The sequence below is a fragment of the Lytechinus pictus genome, chromosome 4 (assembly GCF_037042905.1).
Source record: "Lytechinus pictus isolate F3 Inbred chromosome 4, Lp3.0, whole genome shotgun sequence".
Taxonomy (NCBI): domain Eukaryota; kingdom Metazoa; phylum Echinodermata; class Echinoidea; order Temnopleuroida; family Toxopneustidae; genus Lytechinus; species Lytechinus pictus.
This window is the reverse complement of record NC_087248.1, coordinates 19,725,068-19,744,047: the sequence shown is the minus strand read 5'-3', so window position 1 is coordinate 19,744,047 and position 18,980 is coordinate 19,725,068. Positions and strand designations below refer to the sequence as shown.

The 18,980-nt window shown below is 34.9% G+C and overlaps 2 protein-coding genes across 2 annotated transcripts in view; both read left to right on the top strand.

Moving 5' to 3' along the window:
- Positions 1-1,044: 1,044 nt before the first annotated feature.
- Positions 1,045-7,796, top strand: LOC129258333 (organic cation transporter protein-like). The gene is made up of 4 exons (XM_054896621.2): positions 1,045-1,252; positions 2,702-2,810; positions 3,601-3,819; positions 4,931-7,796. The coding sequence occupies exons 1-4, from the start codon at positions 1,045-1,047 to the stop codon at positions 4,944-4,946; spliced, it is 552 nt and encodes a 183-aa protein (XP_054752596.2). The 3' UTR covers positions 4,947-7,796.
- A 2,128-nt stretch (positions 7,797-9,924) lies between these two features.
- LOC129258334 (organic cation transporter protein-like) overlaps positions 9,925-18,980 on the top strand; it is a 36,808-nt gene continuing 27,752 nt past the window's right edge. Inside the window, exon 1 of the mRNA XM_064098572.1 lies at positions 9,925-10,300. Coding sequence (XP_063954642.1) covers positions 10,151-10,300 — 150 coding nt within the window. The 5' untranslated portion in view covers positions 9,925-10,150. The remainder of the gene's footprint in view (positions 10,301-18,980) is intronic.

The window sequence follows — 18,980 nt, the reverse complement described above, 5'->3', positions numbered from 1 at the left end:
TCGAAACCTAGCTGCAAAGCATAACAATGTGATAGGCCTATACATCGGGGTCTTCAATGAGATATTAAGACCAAATATATATATATATATATATATACTGAGCAAAATTTCATATTGGGCAATGTATGCATTTTCAATCCAGTGAAATTTATATGACAAATTTCAATCGGAAATATGAATACGTCTTTTATGTCGAAGGTCCCCCTTAAATCTGCCTAAGTTTCCTATGATTACTTTTTTTCTTCCAATTTACCAAATCCCTTGGCTTTTCCCAGTTCTTACCTCCCTTCTCTTTAGATTCTATTTCCTATAACATCGTCTACTTTCTACTTTCCTTCACTGTTTCGGGACTGTTTCTCTCTTCTTCATTTAGAACAGTAAACTATGTGGTCTACAACGGACTATCCCCTAAACAGCTCAAGTCTTGGGGTCGATCGCAATTGCAAGACTGTTTCTCTTTTTTCTCTCCTTTTACTTGTATGGGATGGTCAACAACAGACTATCCATCGATATTGAAAAAAAAATGGAAAGAGCAACATCGCGCTCTTTTGAGGCCATCGGAAGCACTTAAAAGTAGGCCTACTCAAAAGGTCAAGCGCGCACAAAGTTTCACATTTCCTTTTCTCTTGAGCGAAAACGCCGGTGGTAATGTAACACCAGCCTGGTATCTATATCGGTCTACACCAGAGAGGTGTTAAAAGAACACCGATTTGGCGTTAGGCTTACATTTGTATTTATTAAGCAACACCAATTAGTGTTAAACCAATATCGGTTTATTAAACTGGTGTTGTTTCAACGCTTCTCTGGTGTGGGACCAATCTATATATAGATACCAGGCTGGTGTTCAATTAACACCGGCGTTTTTGCAGAGTATACTTTTAATTGCGTCATGGAGTACTTTTCTTGTAGCTTGAAGGTCGTGTATGTGATAGCATACAACGAGCTCTCTCTATTTTTTGTTAATATCTATGGGGCTATCCCTCAACAGCTTCGGTCTCGATGCTGATTATTTCAAAACTGTATTTTTTTTTTCATGTATATAGGATGGTAAACTCCATGGTATACCTGGGGCTCTCCCTTAACAGCTCCAGTCTCGGTTCCAATGATTACCTCGCCTTTGCTCTCTCAGCTGGTGTCGAGATCCCTGCCTTCATCATGGATGTGTTTATTATCGAATATTTTGGTCGGAAGCCGAGTCTTTTTATGTGCATGATGTTTGGTGGGATTGCCTGCGTCTCGACCGCGTTCCTATGTAAGCTCATCTACCGTTTTCGAAGGGAAATCAGACTAAATATGAAAGGGTTTTTTTTAGGGCAATGTAAACAAAGTAGAAGCAGATAGGTGAAAGTTTGAGCAGACAAGTTGGACAAAAAAGCTCATCTATTCTTTTCGAAGGGAAATCCGACTATAAACATGAAAGGATGTTTTGAAAGGGAAATTAAGTAAAACAAAGAAGAAGCAGATACTGTAGGTATAGATACCGAAGGTAAAAGTTTGAACAAAGTTGGACTGACAATGAAATGGTCATGACTTCAAAAAGTTGTTAATTCTACCTGCGGGGATTTAGAATTGAGAAATGCTCCATATTTTGTTCAAATACTAAAGAAAACGTAATAAATGTATCACCTTCTTTCAAAGAAGTGTTACACAGCCACAGGAAGATATATCTATCCTTCAAAGGACAATTTCATCATTTAACGTGTTTAACTTTTAATTTTGTCGGAAATATGTGTCTTTTTGCTTTAGGGGAAGATGCGAAAGAGACAAGGAAACTTTTATAGTGAACACTAATTCGTTAAAGGTCAAGTCCATCCCAGAAAATTGTTGATTTGAATCGATAGAGAAAAATCAAACAAACATAACGCTGCAAATTTCATCGAAATCGGATGTAAAATAAGAAAGTTATGACATTTTTAAGTTTCGCTTATTTTTCACAAAACAGTTAAGTGCACAACTCAGCAATATGCAAATGAGAGAGTCGATGATGTCCATCACTCACTATTTCTTTTGTTTTTCATTGTTTGAATAATACAATATTTCAATTTTTACGGATTTTACAATAAGGACCAACTTAACTTAACCATAAACTGTTAAAATGATGGTAATTCCACATGTTCAGGGATAAATAAAACTTTTTTTCACTTGACAAGGAGGAGAAAATTAGAATATTTCATATTTCATATAATAGAATACAAAAGAAATAGTGAGTGGATGACGTCATCAGTCTGCCAATTTGCATACCGACCAGGATGTGCATACAACTGTTTTGTGAAATTAAGCGAAACTTTAAAATGTCATAACTTTCTTATTTTATATCCGATTTTGATGAAATTTTCAGTGTTTTGCTTGTTGGATTTTTCTCCCTTTTTCAAATCAACTTTTTGTTGGGGTGGACTTGTCCTTCAAATCACATCGGATAAAAATTCTCTTTAGACGACTTAACTTCATTTCAAAGCCATAACCACTTTAGGACAGACACATTCAAATAGCTAGCATGTATAGTCTTATAATGATCCAGAATTGTTATAAAAATTTTGGGGGATTATCAAAACCTATAATTAATCTTTATGATGACAACTAAACACCATCTGAATCGTCTATGTGTGATTATCTTTTGATATCTATACGGACTTGACACATTTCGCAAGTGTAATTTTTTTGGCGAGAAATATTGTTCGATTCCTAAATCCTTTTTTTCTAGCTCCTGGTGCTGCTTTGACAACGGTTGCTATGATAGGCAAGTTCGGAATCACTGGATCCTTTTGTATAATGTACCTCTACACAGTTGAACTCTATCCAACGAATATAAGGTACATATGACTAGAGGATTATTTAATTATTATCAAATCCAATATAACTGACAAAAACCTTTGTAATTGAAATAATTTAACGAACTTTTACGAAAAACCCAAGTGAATTTGATGGGTATTGAAGCCCTTATTTCGGATCTAGAATATTCACAAGTATTATATTCAGCTACAAATTCATTTGGGAAGATGATTCAAGAAATAATTTTATTCGTTTAATTTTCAGATATCATTGGCCAAGGCTTTTAACTTCGATCTGTGACTCTTGCTACATAATTCAATCTACAGCAATAATATATATTCAGTATACATTGTTATTGTTCAAGTAATTCACATTTCATATTTGATGTTTTGTGTGTGTCAACGTAAGAAGCAAAAATGGGGTGACATGCACGTTAAAAAATACATATAGGTGTATATAGATGACCACAATGTGTTAAATTTCCCGTGTTCATTAAACACCCATTGGAGTTATTACATTATTACTCTCTCGGGTTATGTTCAACCACTAGGGTGTATAATCTTAACACCTCGAGATGTGGTCCCCGAGGAATACCAACAGGCGTCAGTTTTGAAACAACAGTTTTCTACAGTGTAGGAAACGGGCTGTGTTCAATGACTTGACACTTTATCACACTAAGCCAGTGCGTCAAAAACCAGTACAATCATGTATGATTAATATTACACACAAATTATTTTTAATATTGTGATGCATGGCAAGAAGAAACTCTTGTGAAGAGAATCATAATAAAGGATTCATTGTAATGCGGCTATTTGACCTATTCGTATTCAGGGGTGTAGCCATCGGCAACTGTTCAATGTTCTCAAGGATAGCGAGTATAGTAGCTCCTCTCATCCTACTCCTTAGCAAGTACTGGTCTCCTCTGCCTCTTGTTATATATGGCTCCGTTGCGATCATAGCTGCACTTTTTGCCTTAACTCTCCCTGAGACGCGAGGAAAGAAACTTCCCGAAACCCTGGAACATGTCGAAGAAGGAGAAAAGTTCAACGTGTGAGTACTCTACCGTAATCTTTAATAATTAATACCAATAATACACAGCAAAAACTGTGGTGTTAACCGGTGTACATAGAGGACCACACCAGTTATTTTACACCGGTGTTAAATTGACAGTGTTAGTTTAACACCTATAAGTGTTATTACAACATCTTTGGTTATTCCATTTACACTATTTGGTGTTATGTTCAATATCTAGGGCGTAATTATGACTCCTCAGTAAGTGGTCCTCTATTAAACACCGACTGGTGTCAGTTTTAGCACCACATGTTTTACAGTGTAGGGAGTTATTCGCTTCCTCGGCGCACGGCGGATTCAAGAACACATTATGTATTGAAAATGACCGTCAAATGACAATGGAAAGCTGAGAGGGGCTTTGTCGAAAAATTGGTGAACCGGAACAGCAGTTTCGTCCTAAGTTTCGGAGCTTGCAGATACGTCGTCTGTCCAGAGTCCAGGACGAAATTGCTGTCTAGATTCACAAATTTTCGACAAAGACTTCGTGGTTGTTCATTGTCATGAAGGGCATTTGACAATACATTTTCTATGTTCTTGAGGCGTCGTGCATTGCTGGAGCGAAAACTCATACTGCGCACATATTCACCTCATTGGGTATTTAAGGCGCTTCTATCCCCAAGTACATTCCGGTCCTCACAGCTGAGAAACTCATGAAGATGATAATAATGATGATGATTGCGGTGTCGTTGGTTATGGTGGTTATGATGGTTGTTATATACTTGCTGAAATATGATAAAATAAAGAAAACATAACTCTAAATTTGCAATATTTTATAACACATTGCAAAATATTATGCTGGTCCTGGTGGCTGGGAATTCTTCGATTGATTATATTCCTACAACGTCCTAGATTTTTAATGATAGAGATTTCCTTCATTTCAAAGTGTAGAAAATATTAATCAGGATGTTTAAGTAACAGAAGTTGAGAAGTGTTTCATATTTGGCAGTATCTAAAATGGCCACTCCTCCTTTATTATTCTATTTTTTTAATCTCACCCACAGAAACCCACACCTTTTTGCGACTCGATTACCGTGTGAGTTCAGCACCTCATCTCACACTCTCATATTTGTCTTCTTGTTTTCCCTTACAGAGAAGAGCGGGTATGATGTTTGGATTTTCCAAGATGGCGATACGCATAGAATCCAGATAGAGTTCTTAGGTTGGCATGTTAGTTTACTTCATCATGGTCATGGCGTATTTGGATGCATTTGTCTGCTGCTTCAGTTACCCCGACAGACCGACATTAAACTCTTCTCAAGCTAATACGCTCCTACTGGATGTTCAGCAAGGACAGATCATGTGTTGGGTGAGATATCGGATTGTCTGGTTCCAGGAAGTCTTTCTATGAGACGCCGATTGTACCAATATTATATAGAACAATTATTTGTTATATAATCATTATTTATTAAATAATAACTATTATTTATATATAATTTACATTTTATTTGTAAATAATTACCATTATATAAAATAACATTTCTAATTATTTATATATAATTCCAAGTAATAATTATTCTTAAATAATAATAGTTCGACATTCCATTATTTGTAAATAATGATTGTTTTTCATTATTTATAAATAATGATTATTTGTTTTTCATTATTTATAAATAATGATTATTTGTTTTTCATTATTTATGAGTAATGATTATTTGTTTTTCATTATTTATAAGTAATGATTATTTGTTTTCATAATTTTTTTTTTTAATGATTATTTGTTTTTCATTATTTATAAATAATGATTTTTGTGTTTCATTATTTATAAATGATGAAAAACAGTAATCATTATTTATAAATAATGAAAAACAAATAATCAGTATTTATAAATAATGAAAAACAAATAATCATTACTTATAAATAATGGAATTATATATAAATAATTAGAAATGTTATTTTATATAATAGTAATTAGTTACAAATAAAATGTAAATTATATATAAATAATAGTTATTATTTAATAAATAATGATTATATAACAAATAATTTATTATATAATATTGGTACAATTGGCGTCTCATATCTTTAGTGAAGGAAAACTGGAATATCTATGAAAGGACCTAGCTGATCACTTTTGAGGACTCATCGGGCATTTATTGGGACACGAGTTGTAGAGAATTTTAAAAGGCATATACAGGATTCATTTTTTTTCTTGTCGTCTGTTCATCATTCCGTCCAATTTCCTTAAGAACTGTCAAAATCCATTTCAAACTTGAACCATGCAATGATTTGACAATCTGATTCAAATTAAGGTAATGAGGCCATAGGAAAACGGTCAAGCAGAATGATCTACCTGAAAAAAGGATCGTTCTCTGGATAAATTAAATGAAATGACCGATCAATTTTAGACTTAACTCAAATGTTTACACATGTATACTCATTAGTTGTGTTTTGGCATTTATGTATACTTTGACTTATTCATTTTAATTAAACCATATGGCCCGTATTCTGAAGTCAGGTTTAACTTAGACCAAGGACTTACTAAACCATGTTCTAACTCTGTGCTAAAATTATGGAAAGAAAAAGATTATCCAATTTCGTTTACATTGTATATTTCTTATGTTTAATATTTTGCCTTCATAATGAAGAAAAATTCTTCAAAATACTTATTTATCATTCCCAGACAATTATGAACAATTTTAGTTTAGCAATATTTAGTGAAAACAGTTGTCATGAATATTCATTAGGTGGGCTGATGATGTCACATCCCCACTTGTTCTTTTGTATTTTAAGATATGAAATTAGGTTTATTCAAATTGTTTTCCTCCAAGAACTAGAAAAAATGGATTGACAACTGATTTATTGCATTAGATATTTATTGCTGCAACTTATTTCATTATCAGGGAGACATATTATTCACACAAGTATGAAATAATGAAAAAATTATGATTTTATGTAATAACATAAGAAAACGGAAAGTGGGGATGTGACATCAGCCCACCCAATGAATATTCATGACGACTGTTTTCACAAAATATTACTAAACTTTATTAAACTTCTTTAACTTTATTATTTGTTATCCGATTTTGATGAAATTTTCGGCATTTTGCTCAGTAAATTCTACTCTATGTATCAAGCTAGAAATACCTTCAGCCCGGACCATCCCTTTCATCCTCATCTCCGGTTTGATTCAAACTCTGGGCCCCCGTTGCATAAAACTTACTATCATGGTAGCTTTACCACCCAATGGTAACTACCACGGTAATAATGCTAAAGAGCCAATCAGGATCAATGATATTTTTCAGCCCGGACCATCCATTTAATCACGAGTTTTCATAATACTACACAGTCGCTTTCTGGAACGTTGATAATCTATTGAAAATGCTCGTCAAATCACAATGATGAACAGATAAGAGGTTATATTGTCGAATATTTGTGAACCGGGAGCGCAGATTGTCCTAAATTTTTGAGCTGACGAAAGAAATTGGAAATATGTCGTTTGTCCAAAGTCCAGGACGACACTGCTGCTTTGATTCACCGATTTTAAACAAAGACTGATTTGTTATGAAGGGGTTATGACAATATATTCTCACCGTTCCAGAAAGTGTCTGCGTATTAGTTGCAAAAAAACGGTGATATAAAATACGGGCCGTAGCGACAGTAATCTCATTTGGGGCCTAATATTATATACATCCAAGAGAGGATTAGCCTTTTTTTTCATAGAGGTACGTATGAGAAAAATGATCTGAATATTTTATGAATTACACAATTTTCAAAAGAAAAGAGAGCAATTATATATGCCATGTCCTGCCAATGGCGGAGGTATAAGTTTCTACGGCGTGCAGTCGAGGAACCACTTTTTTTTTTTCAACGAGAGGTTTTATTTTTATATGCAATCTTAATGATAAATATTTTATATACATGAGTTATATTTTTAATACCCATTATGTATTTTACATATATATTGTACGATTTTATAACATAATTATAAACGCATATTAAAGTGATCGAAAAAGAAAGTTGTTGAATTAATTTGTTGGTGCCTTTTTTCATGTTTACTTGAGATTGCCCATTGTCATTATAGGCCCTATATTATTTGCCTGTCCACTGGATAATACCTTGATAAACTGTTAAGCCTATAGAATTATATTATCATCGAACTTCTAATTATTATTATGATTTTAAGTTTGCCACTTCTGTTTTTCCCCGTTTGGACACATACACTGTTTTTATTTAATGTTCAGGAGTGAATCTGTTACCCGTTTGCCAGAGTGGATGAATCATCACTCGATGTTGGGTGGGAACACACTTGCGTTTGACTTCAGCAACTTTTTCTCCGGCTACAAGAGAGAGCCAAGCACTTGAACTGAATTACCCCCCCCCCCCACCGGGTGCTACATAAGCACTTGCCCGATTGTCCGGGGCAAGTAAACGTTGGAGTCGGACAAGTGTTTTGAAGTAAAGACCAAAACTACTTGCCCAAATCGGGCAAGCAAAATTCTCACAGTAAAATGACAAAAATTAGGGTCGATATAATATGATATTGACCCTAATTTGGGGCATGGCAGGCAAGATAAAATCACTTTTGAAAAAGAAATGATATAACAAGGTAGATCAGTTCATGTCAAAAGAGAGAAAAGGGTCAATAGTTATTAAAACCGCAATACATGTACTTTCTTTTGAAGAGGAAAAACTTTTTTTCAGGATTTTTCCGGGCAAGTGAAATAGATGTTCGGACAAGTATATCACAAAGTTACGAAGCACCCTGCCCCCCCCCCCTCCCATAAATTTTAAAAAAATTGAAGAAAAAAAATGAAAAAGTGTATGCAGCAAATGATTTTTCTTTAGTGAAAATTAAACAATATATTGTCGTAATCAGCATGATTGCTGGGTCTTCTCATTTGCATGTGTTGCGCAACTGCAAATAACCCCTCAAAAAAGTTCTGCAACTCAATTTTAAAGGGATGATATATTTTTTGGTTACTGAGATATAATCGGATTAACGTGGTGTCATTACAAAGCTTACCCCTCTTTACAATGATGTGCAATCTGCTGTGATTATGTAATCATGAAATGTGCAGTTACCCTGCATATAGGGAAAAGTTAGAAGTGGAATGTTGCAAAATGCATTGTTTTCTAACCATGCAGAGTCTTAATTTCTATAAAATTTTGACCATGCAGGCGAGTGACAGTAAATGTTTTGCAAAAGTGACAAGACTGGTAAACAGCATTAAAGGTATTGTTTAACTTTGTGAGCAGCCGATTTAAAAAAATTCTCAAACCAAGATGAAACATGTGTACCAGTGCATGTATTAGAACTTATAAACCCTGAAAAAAACCATTATTGAGAATGAAAAGCTAAAACTACAAGGCAAACCCCGATTTTGTAAATAGGCGTCTTATAGACGCCTAAAAAGTGTATGGGATGAAATTAAGATGCTGTTTTCGGTCACTTTATATTTCAATTTTTGAAGCACTAAATAATAATTTTCGAATGCAATTTTTTCTGGGCTTCATTTTTGTAACATATCACAGACACAGGTGACAAGTGTGACCTTCTAGTTCAGATTTTCTAAAAGTCAAACCAATGATAGCCAATCACTTTAAAGTTGAAAAGAGTGGTTTGTGTTGTTGAAGAGATGTGTTTCGACCGTTTACATGCTGTGTTTCAGATGAAAACTGCACAAGATGAAACTTTTGCGTGATTAAGCTTTGCTTGGAGTGGAAGCTTTCATTAAAATTCAGTAACAATGAAACTAACATCTCAGCTTTTTTTTTATTAAACATCCTTAAACGTTTTGACAAGGTTCAACATTTTTCAAAACACATTCAATCCATTGCGCAAATGAGAATACACAATATGTGGATTTGGGTGCTTCAGTAGCCCTGCTTCCCATTGCCATGAAGTTGAATAAAATGAGGTACTGGTAAATCTGCATCTCCTTGTTTGGAGGAATGAAAAAAAAAAGGTTCTTGTTCTGCCAGCAATGTTTATAGCTATCATAGCTATCCCAGGGATAGCTGAGCAAATATACATTATAGATAAACGATTGTTTTATCTTCGTACAAACAATATCAATCCATGAAAGGCGCTTCCCCGACCTTGTGGGTAAGAATCTGTTAAGTGTTTTAAGTAATCACAAAACAATTATCGTAATAGATGGTTAGGGGGTAGGGGGTTATGTTTTGCATACATTTCGTGCATTTTTTTTCTTAGAAAATGCATTTAAGAACGTTTTAGTTTTGGGGGGCAACTACCCCACCCACCGCCACCGCCAAGGCTACGTACGACCATAATTTAATCATGACCAGATCAAAAGACGGTTTTAAAATGCCATCGACTGATCATTAATCATTCAGGATCACAGGCAAAATGAAGTTCGATGATATTTTAAGGACGGTTGGTGAGTTTGGGCCTTACCAGCGTCGTCTTTTTGCCATCGTTGTCTTGATAAATTTCATTGTTTCCTGGGCAACGATGGTGGCCATTTTTCTCAATGCATCTGTGGACCATTGGTGTGCGGTAAGCAGTAGAACCAAACGATAACTCTCTCATGTTGAAGTTAACTTTTCATGTAGATATCATCGCACAGTTCTTCACTCTGAAACGTTATATGTGAAAAGGCCAACTTTTGATCTTTCAGAAAATGTGGGTTTAAGTACATTGGCCATGTAGGCACAGGACATGGGGCACCCGTCCCCTTTCAAAGAAATCCAATGCCGGTTAAAATTTTATTATAATGATAATAGCCTGATCATACTTCAAATAAACCATTATCCATAACTTTATTTACATTCTATTTTCAAAACCATTTTACCTACATGTATGTCATAAAGCAGCACTTTTTCAGAAATTCTGATAACTGAACTCTTCAAACGGTGCTTGAAATATCCCTTATTCGGGTTAATAAATAAACATTTCACAGGCCGCGATTCGCGCTCTCATATTTTCTATATCATTTCTATATAATTCGCTCGTAAATCAGAAAATTACGGATGTGGGGGTCCGCGCAAGTGAGTTAAGGTATACAAGCTTGTCAGTACTCCTATCCTTTTTCCTGATACGTTATGCCAGGTTGACCCTAAAATCTGCTTTCCATGTTTCTAATTTGCCCCTTTTTGTGCCAACCCCCCCCCCCCTTAAAGTTGAATTTAGAAGGGGTGAGTTTCCATAAATATGGGTTCCACACACAATATATAGTATATATCAGTTGTTCAAACAGATAGCATGTCACAAAAACCCTCTGCCTTCTCAATATTTTGCTTTGAAAGTTAATGAAATTAGCCACCTGTCAGAGCCCGAGAGACGAGCTAGTGTACAGAAAATTACTCTGAGTGTGACGTCACCGCCGGGAATTTAGTATAAGAGGTGCCCGGATGTAATACAGAATGATATGCAGAGAGAGAGAGAGATGATTTTACTTTTTTTTTCAAAGCAACTCATATCAAACAAATAAGAATCATATGTACAAATCTTTACTTTCCCTGTATAAAAAAAATAGTATGAATAACTATCATGAACTCTTAAATCATGAAGTTAGATTGCAAACAGTGAGTTATTGAATGATATTTTCACTATTTCATTTATTTTATCACGATGTCCGATCAAGTGAGTAGCTGGAAAGTAGATCCGGCGGCTAGCTCATTTCTGCGCTGCACGCCTATACAAATACACACAACACAGCTAGCATGTTTACGTATACCGTATTTCGAATTGCGGTGGCTTTATATTTCCCACCATGCAGCGTAGACAGCTGGCAGCCGTTTGTTTCGAGGAGTTTTTTAACATGTTATTTTTCTTTTAAATTCTCCTCGTACACAGACGGCTCGCTATCGTGCAGCCACCATTAGGGGGTTAACAATGCAAAATCCCCAAGACTGGGCAATTCGACTTTTGTCTTTATTTCATAAAAATATATAAAAAGAAGTGCATATTATACCCCTTTCATACTGCCCTCTTCCTTTTTCACCGGCGAACTTCGCCGGCGAACTTCTCCGCCTCGCATTCCTCACTTCCCCGGCGAAGAAAAAAATGTACCCTTTCGCACTGACATTTCTTCCCCGGCGAAAGTCAACGGGCGATCGCAGAACAAACGAAAGAAAATTGTAAACATTACTTCTTACCTATTACAAAAAGGTATCAAAAAAATTAATTACAACATATTTTGGAAGTATTACGATAAAAACAAACAATATCACCTTGTTTTTATATCTTAGCGCATTTTATACATGTAAAAAGTGCTTTTTAATCAATATTGTTAGTAAAAAAAAAAAATGTTCGAGGGTATCTCCTGTGTACCTTTCATACTGGACACTTTCCCCTTCGCTGGCGAAATTCGCCGGTGAAGTTCGCCGGTGAAAGGCGCAATATGAAAGGGGTATAAGAAAGCATGAATGCTTGTAAGCAAGCAACCAGAGGACCGACGGCTTAAGGTCCTCTCCGAAGGACCTGGTAATGAGTAATAATGCCTTACCAAAGGGCACTAGTGCACCAAGTGGGAATCGAACCCGGGTCACCGGAATACGAATCCCCCGCTCTACCGACAGAGCTATCGCGCCTCCCAATTCGCCTACCGACTGAGCTATCGCGCCTCCCAACTTCCAATTTCCTGGTTTATCCGAAATTCATCCATAAACATATGGCCATTGAGTGCCTGTACAGATTGAGTTAAAACTTCGGTCTCTGTATTTGGTGAGTGGAGCCAACGGAGTTCAGCGGAACAACCAATATCACAGAGACCGAAGCTTTTGGTCTACACGCAGCGATCTCCCGGGGGGTCACTCTCCACATGGCCTGCTACGCACCCGCGTCCAGAAAAAGCGTCGAAAGGGGTCCCGTTTCAGGCACTCGGGCGGCGTCGACGTCTTTGGCAAAAAGGGTTGCATTTCAGCACCATTCGCTCGTAAATCGCCGATAAGGGTAGCATTTTCTTTCTCTCTTCACGCCGTTTAGGGCCCGGGGGGGCACTCAGTATATAATGCATAGTGGGTATGTGCCGCGGAGGGGACCCCCATTTTTACACTCAAATTTCCGTTCCAAGGCATAGCATTTTTGTCTTATTGAGAAAACGAACAAAGAAAGCCGCTCCAAAGCATAGCATTTTCTTCTTATCGAGAAAAAAGGAGAAAGAAATCCACTCCAAAGCTTTAGTCCGGGATAGGCCCCATAGAAAATTGACCAAACCTTGTTTTTTCATATATACAATATTTTTTTATGGTTTCATGTCAATTCGAGGGTGCTGATTACGAATCTGATGATGCCACTCGCGTAACCTTGAGCATTTTCCGCAAATTGGCAAAATCCAATATGGCCGCCAAAATATGCAAATTACTCATGAAAATCATAAAATTGCCCGCACATTGGTTATAATATGTATGTATTTGTGTTGCAGGAGTAAAATACTCTCTGAAAAAACGATTTTTGACAAAAAAAACATTTTCTAGATATTCAAAATGGCCGCCATAGACACCTGTATTCTATATTATCTACAATATGAATGGGGAAAACTAAATTTCACAAATTTAAAGTGAGAACTAAATGCAAGTAATTGTGATTTTTAGTGAAATAATGGATGAGTACATGATTGCTAACGAAATGTATCATTTGTTATGTCATGTATGTAATAAATGAAGCATTCTAATATTCAAAAAGCCACCAAATACCCTGACAGTATTATGTGCAATGTTAATGGGGACCTAAAGAAAATCATAAGAGTGAGTACTAAAATGCATATTACTAGTATTAAGATAAGCGAGTGGAATACTGGCTAAAAACATATTTTTTTACGAAATATAAATGCAATTTATGTGATAAATGCTGTATTTTGACATTCAAAATGGCCGCCATAGGCCCATTATACATTATGTACATGGGATTGGAGAAATTAATTTTCACAAGAGTAAGAACTATAAAATGCATGTAATTGTGATCACCGAGTAAAATAATATCTGAAAACTTGTTTCCTAGCGAAACATATAATTTCTTTTGTCATGCATTAGATAATGCTGTATTGTGAAATTCAAAATGGCCCCTATATAAGCCCTAACAGTATTATCTACAATGTAAATGGGGACATGTAAAAACATTTCGTAAGAATTTCGATTTACTTGACTATGAAATCCATAAAATTCTGCTGTATGATAAAACATTATTTGAAAAAATGATTTTTATGAAATATAGCATTTTTTCTGACATGTAAGTGATAAATACTGTATTTTAACATTCCAAATAGCTAATACAACCCCTAGCAAAATTATTTTACATGCGTATATGGAATCTACTTTTTACAAAAGTGAGAATCATAAAATGCATGTAACTGTGATGTATGAGTAAAGATATTGTCTTAAACATGATTTCTGAATAAATACATCACATATTGGTCATGGAGGTAATAAATGCTGTACTTTGAAATTCAAAATGGCTGCCATAGGTCCTAAAAGTATTACGTACATTGTAATTTGGGACATATGATTTTGACAGAATTTTGGCTTTTCTTGAATATAAGTATTGCATATAATTGTGATGTAAGAGTGAAATATTGTCTAAAACCGTGGTTCCTAACGAGGTATATCATATCTGGTGTATTTAACATGATAAATGCTGCATTCTGAAATGGAAAATGGCCGCCATGGGCCCTTATTGTATTATGTAAAATTTGAATGAGGACAGATAATTTTCACAAAAGGGCATAAGGTGGCCATTTTGAATTTTGAAATATAACATTTAGCACCTACATTTTGGATGATATGATACATTTCGTTAGTAATCATGTTTTCAGGCAATATTTCACTCATACAACACCATTTAGTCAAGCAAAGCCAAAATCTATTAAAATTATTTGTCCCCATTCACATTGTACATAATAATGTTGAGGCCTGAGCGACCATTTTGACTTTCAAAATACAGTATTTATCACCTACCTGGCAGAAGAACTGATATATCTTGTTAGAAATTATGCTTCCAGACAATATTTTACTCATAGATCACAATTACGTGCATTTATGGTGCTCACTCATGTGAAAATTTATTTCCTAGTTCGCATTGTACATGATACAATCAATGTCTATGGCGGCCATTTTGAAAGAAAAATACAGTATTAAACACAAACTTTAAACCTGAATGATATATTTTGTTAAACATTTTGTTTTTTAGACAGTATCCCATTTATTCATCACAAATACATGCATTTCAATGCTCACACTTGTGATTCCTTTGATCCCCTTTCTCATTGTACATAATACTGTTTATTTATTTATAAGTCTTTTTTTTAGTAGGGTGGCTCCATCAGTAATTGGTATACTGTTGTCCTTGGAGGCCCTACAACAAAAATACAAACATATAACAAACATGGGTAAAATAGTGTACAATGTAAGTTGAAACGAACAAACTGTAAAGAAAAGAACAACACATAAGGGCCAGTTTATACATTAAGATTATTATAACGCCAAAATAAAAGACTAAATGAGGATTCGGATTGGGCATTTCAAAAAAAAATTGGTAAATTGTTCCAAATGAATGCACCAGCAAATGAAAAACTTTGTTTGCCCATTTCTGTTCGAATTTTGGGTAAAATCAAACCTGTGCTTTGTGCACTACGAGTACGAATACTATGAACAGATTCAGATTTTTTAAAGATATTTAACAAATAGGCTGGATTTTGATTAAAGAATACAGAAAATATCATTTTACATTTAAAATATTTCCATCTATCTTCGATTTGAACCCATTTCAGTTTGTTTAAATTAGTTTTGGTAGGAGTTCTTAGATTGGCTCCCAAAATTACCCTGGCCATTTTTTGTGTTGTTTAATCATGATATCTTTTATGTTCTGAGCACAACTTGACCAGGCATTACTGCAGTATTCGAACAAAGGTAAAATCAATGCATTAGCAAGGAGTTTTAATCCTTCCAGAGGTAAGTATCTTCTCGAACGACCAAGTAATGCTTTCCTCGATCCTATTTTTTTACTGGTTTTTGTCAGGTGTTCTTTCCAATTTAATGTTGGATCTAGCCAAACCCCTAAGTATCTGTAAGTGTAGACCTGTAAAATTTGTTGTTGGTTAACTCTAATGGAAATATTTTTTTCAAGTTTAGCCAATTTTATTTGTGATCCAAACAACATAAATTCAGTTTTGTTTGTATTTAACGTAATATTGTTCTCTTTTAACCATTTGTGTACTTGTTTTAAATCAAAATTCAAGGCTGATTCAATTTCATCACTGCTTTGACTACTGAAAAACAGAACAGCATCGTCTGCGTATAGCATCACTTGGCATTCGGATACCACATTTGGGAGGTCATTTACCATAATAGTGAACAATAACGGGCCCAAATTGGCGCCTTGTGGTACACCTGACACAGTGGTACCCCAATCAGACTCATATTTCCCTAATACCACTTTTTGTTTCCGATTAGTTAAGTATTCGATAAACCAATGTCTTTCCTTTCCAAGTATACCATATTTACGTAGTTTTTCTATCAAAATGTTACGGTCTACTGAATCGAATGCCTTGCGCAGGTCTATAAAGACTGCGCCTGTCATTTGACCTTTGTCCATTTGTCTATAAATAAAATCAGAGAAATAAGTTAAAACAGTGTGGGTACTATGGCCTTTACGAAAGCCAGATTGATTAGGGAAAGAATATTATTTTCTGTTAAGTATTCTTGTAATTGACTGTGCACTGCCCTTTCCATAAGCTTCATAACAACAGGTTTTATGGAGATGGGCCTATAATTATTCAATTCTAATCTCTCACCACCCTTGAATAGTGGGATAACCTTAGCTGTCTTCCACTCATCTGGTAGTTTGCCTGAACGTAAAGATAAGTTGAAGAATTTAGTAAGGTGTGTATAAATAACAGGTGCAGCAATTTTTAGAAGTACACCGCTTATCTTATCAAGACCAGGTGATTTATGCGTTTGTAATCTTCTCAGCTCATTTAATACAAAATCATCACTTATTTCATCAAAAATGAATTTAGTAGGCAGTGATTGAAAATATCTACCAACATCACCATGACTACTATGTGCGTCATGTTTACTACTCCAATAGAAATGAAATGTTCGTTAAGGTCTTTCACAATAACAGATTTCTCATTTTGAATAATTCCATTTATCTTCAAACCGTGAATATCGTTAGCAGTTTTTTCATTTGTTTTAACTGATTTCAGAATTTTCCAAAGTTTCCGAGGGTTTCTCTTGTTTTCTTTTACACCAGTTACATAATATTTCTTTTTTAGCATAGTTCTAAAGTTATTGATGTGATTTCGTACCCCTCTATAATATTTCCAATCTTGTAACTGTCTACTTTTGTCAGCTTTGCGTTTTAGTCTATCTCGTAATTGAGTGAGGGCGACATACTCTCTTGTCACCCACTTTGGTTTATAGCCCCGGACTCTGTGTGTTACGAGTGGAGCGTGTTTATCACAAACTTCACTGAATTTCGATCTCCAAATAGACCACGCCTCCGAAATATCATCTTCGATGAGACAGCTCGACCAATCAGTCTCACTTAAATCTTGCAGGAATACCTGCTCATCAAAATTCTTAAACGACCTATATGTAACCATCTTGGGTTGTATAGTGGGTTTATACAATTTACGAACAATGTATACAAGATTGTGGTCACTCAGACCAAGAGAAACAACGTCACTTTGTTTTACATTTTGAGGGAAATTCGTTAAAATTATATCAATCAACGTGCTTGTAGTTTCAGTAATCCTAGTATAGTAGAGCGGATAAGCTCAAAAAATCACAACAATTGTGCAAATTTTGACTAAAGCATGAAACTTTCACAAGTATTAGTATATGCCGTAAGATTTATTTTAAAGATGGGAGGTAAATTTTTAAATGCCATTTTCGGCTGTTGCCATGGCAACGGATTAATTTCTCAAAAATGACATACATTCCCATGTAAATGGTAAATAAATAGATGACCAAAATGATAATTTTCAGGCTCCCAAATGAAAACATATAAAATTTTTAAATATTCGAGATCAACAATGTAGTTCCAATTGGTCCGTTGCCATGGCAACGGCTTGTTTTTCCCCAGAAAAATTAAAATTTTGATAAAAAAACGTTGTAGAATATGACTTATCTTTAATTTCCCCTAATTTTACAGTGCTAAACAAAGATATTTTGGTTGATAAATGTATAAATTACGTCTCAAGCCATTGCCATGGCAACCAAATAACATCTAATTTACAAAAATAACATGGTTGACAAGACAATGGACAGGTGGAAAATACAATTGGAAATGACTTAATCTGTATGCTTAAGTTTTGACCCCCTCATTTGACCAAAAAATACAGAAAGTGTTCTGCAGGAGTTCTTTATAAAGATAAAACATTATGTTGCCTTGGTAATGATTGAATTTAATAAAAAAAACAATGTTGCAAAGATCCCGTTGCCATGGCAACAGCTCATTTCCCTCTAGAAAAAAAAAAAAAAACAGGGATGACATGGTTATGGATAGGTGAAAAATACAATAATAATTAACGTATATGTACATGCATAAGGTTTGACCTAATCAATTAATTTAGGTGAAATAATACAGTGAGTGTTCTGCATGAACTAATTAGAATAATACAGATTGATGTTGCCTTGGTAATACTTGAATTCAACGACAAATATCAATGTTGCAAATGGCCTGTTGCCATAGCAACGGATCATTTAGTACCAGTTTTGATTAAAAAAGGACTGTAGAATCTTATTTTTCTTGCATTTCTCTCAATCTTAGTGTGATAAATAATGTGATAAATGGATGTGTTTGATGCACAATGTATAAATAACCTCTGAAGCTATTGCCATGGCAACCAAATGTCTAATTTATATAAAAAAATTATAATTTGGATGACAAGATTATGGACAGGTGGAAAATACAATTACAAATATAACTCAATGTGCGAATTTTGAACCAAAAAAAAAGATCACTAAGTATTCTGCATGAGTTCATTAGAATAATAAATTGATCATTGCCTTGGTAATACTTGAATTTAATGATAAATATTAGTAATTCAAAAGTCCCGTTGTCATAGCAACAGCTCATTTCCCCCCAGAAAAGTATCAGCAGCTTTGATAAACAACAACATTGTAAAATCTTATTTTTCTTTCATTTCCCCTTATTTTAGAGTGCTAAGTATATGTATGTTTGCTATTAATATGTAGATAACATCTTCAGCCATTGCCATGGCAACAAGATTACA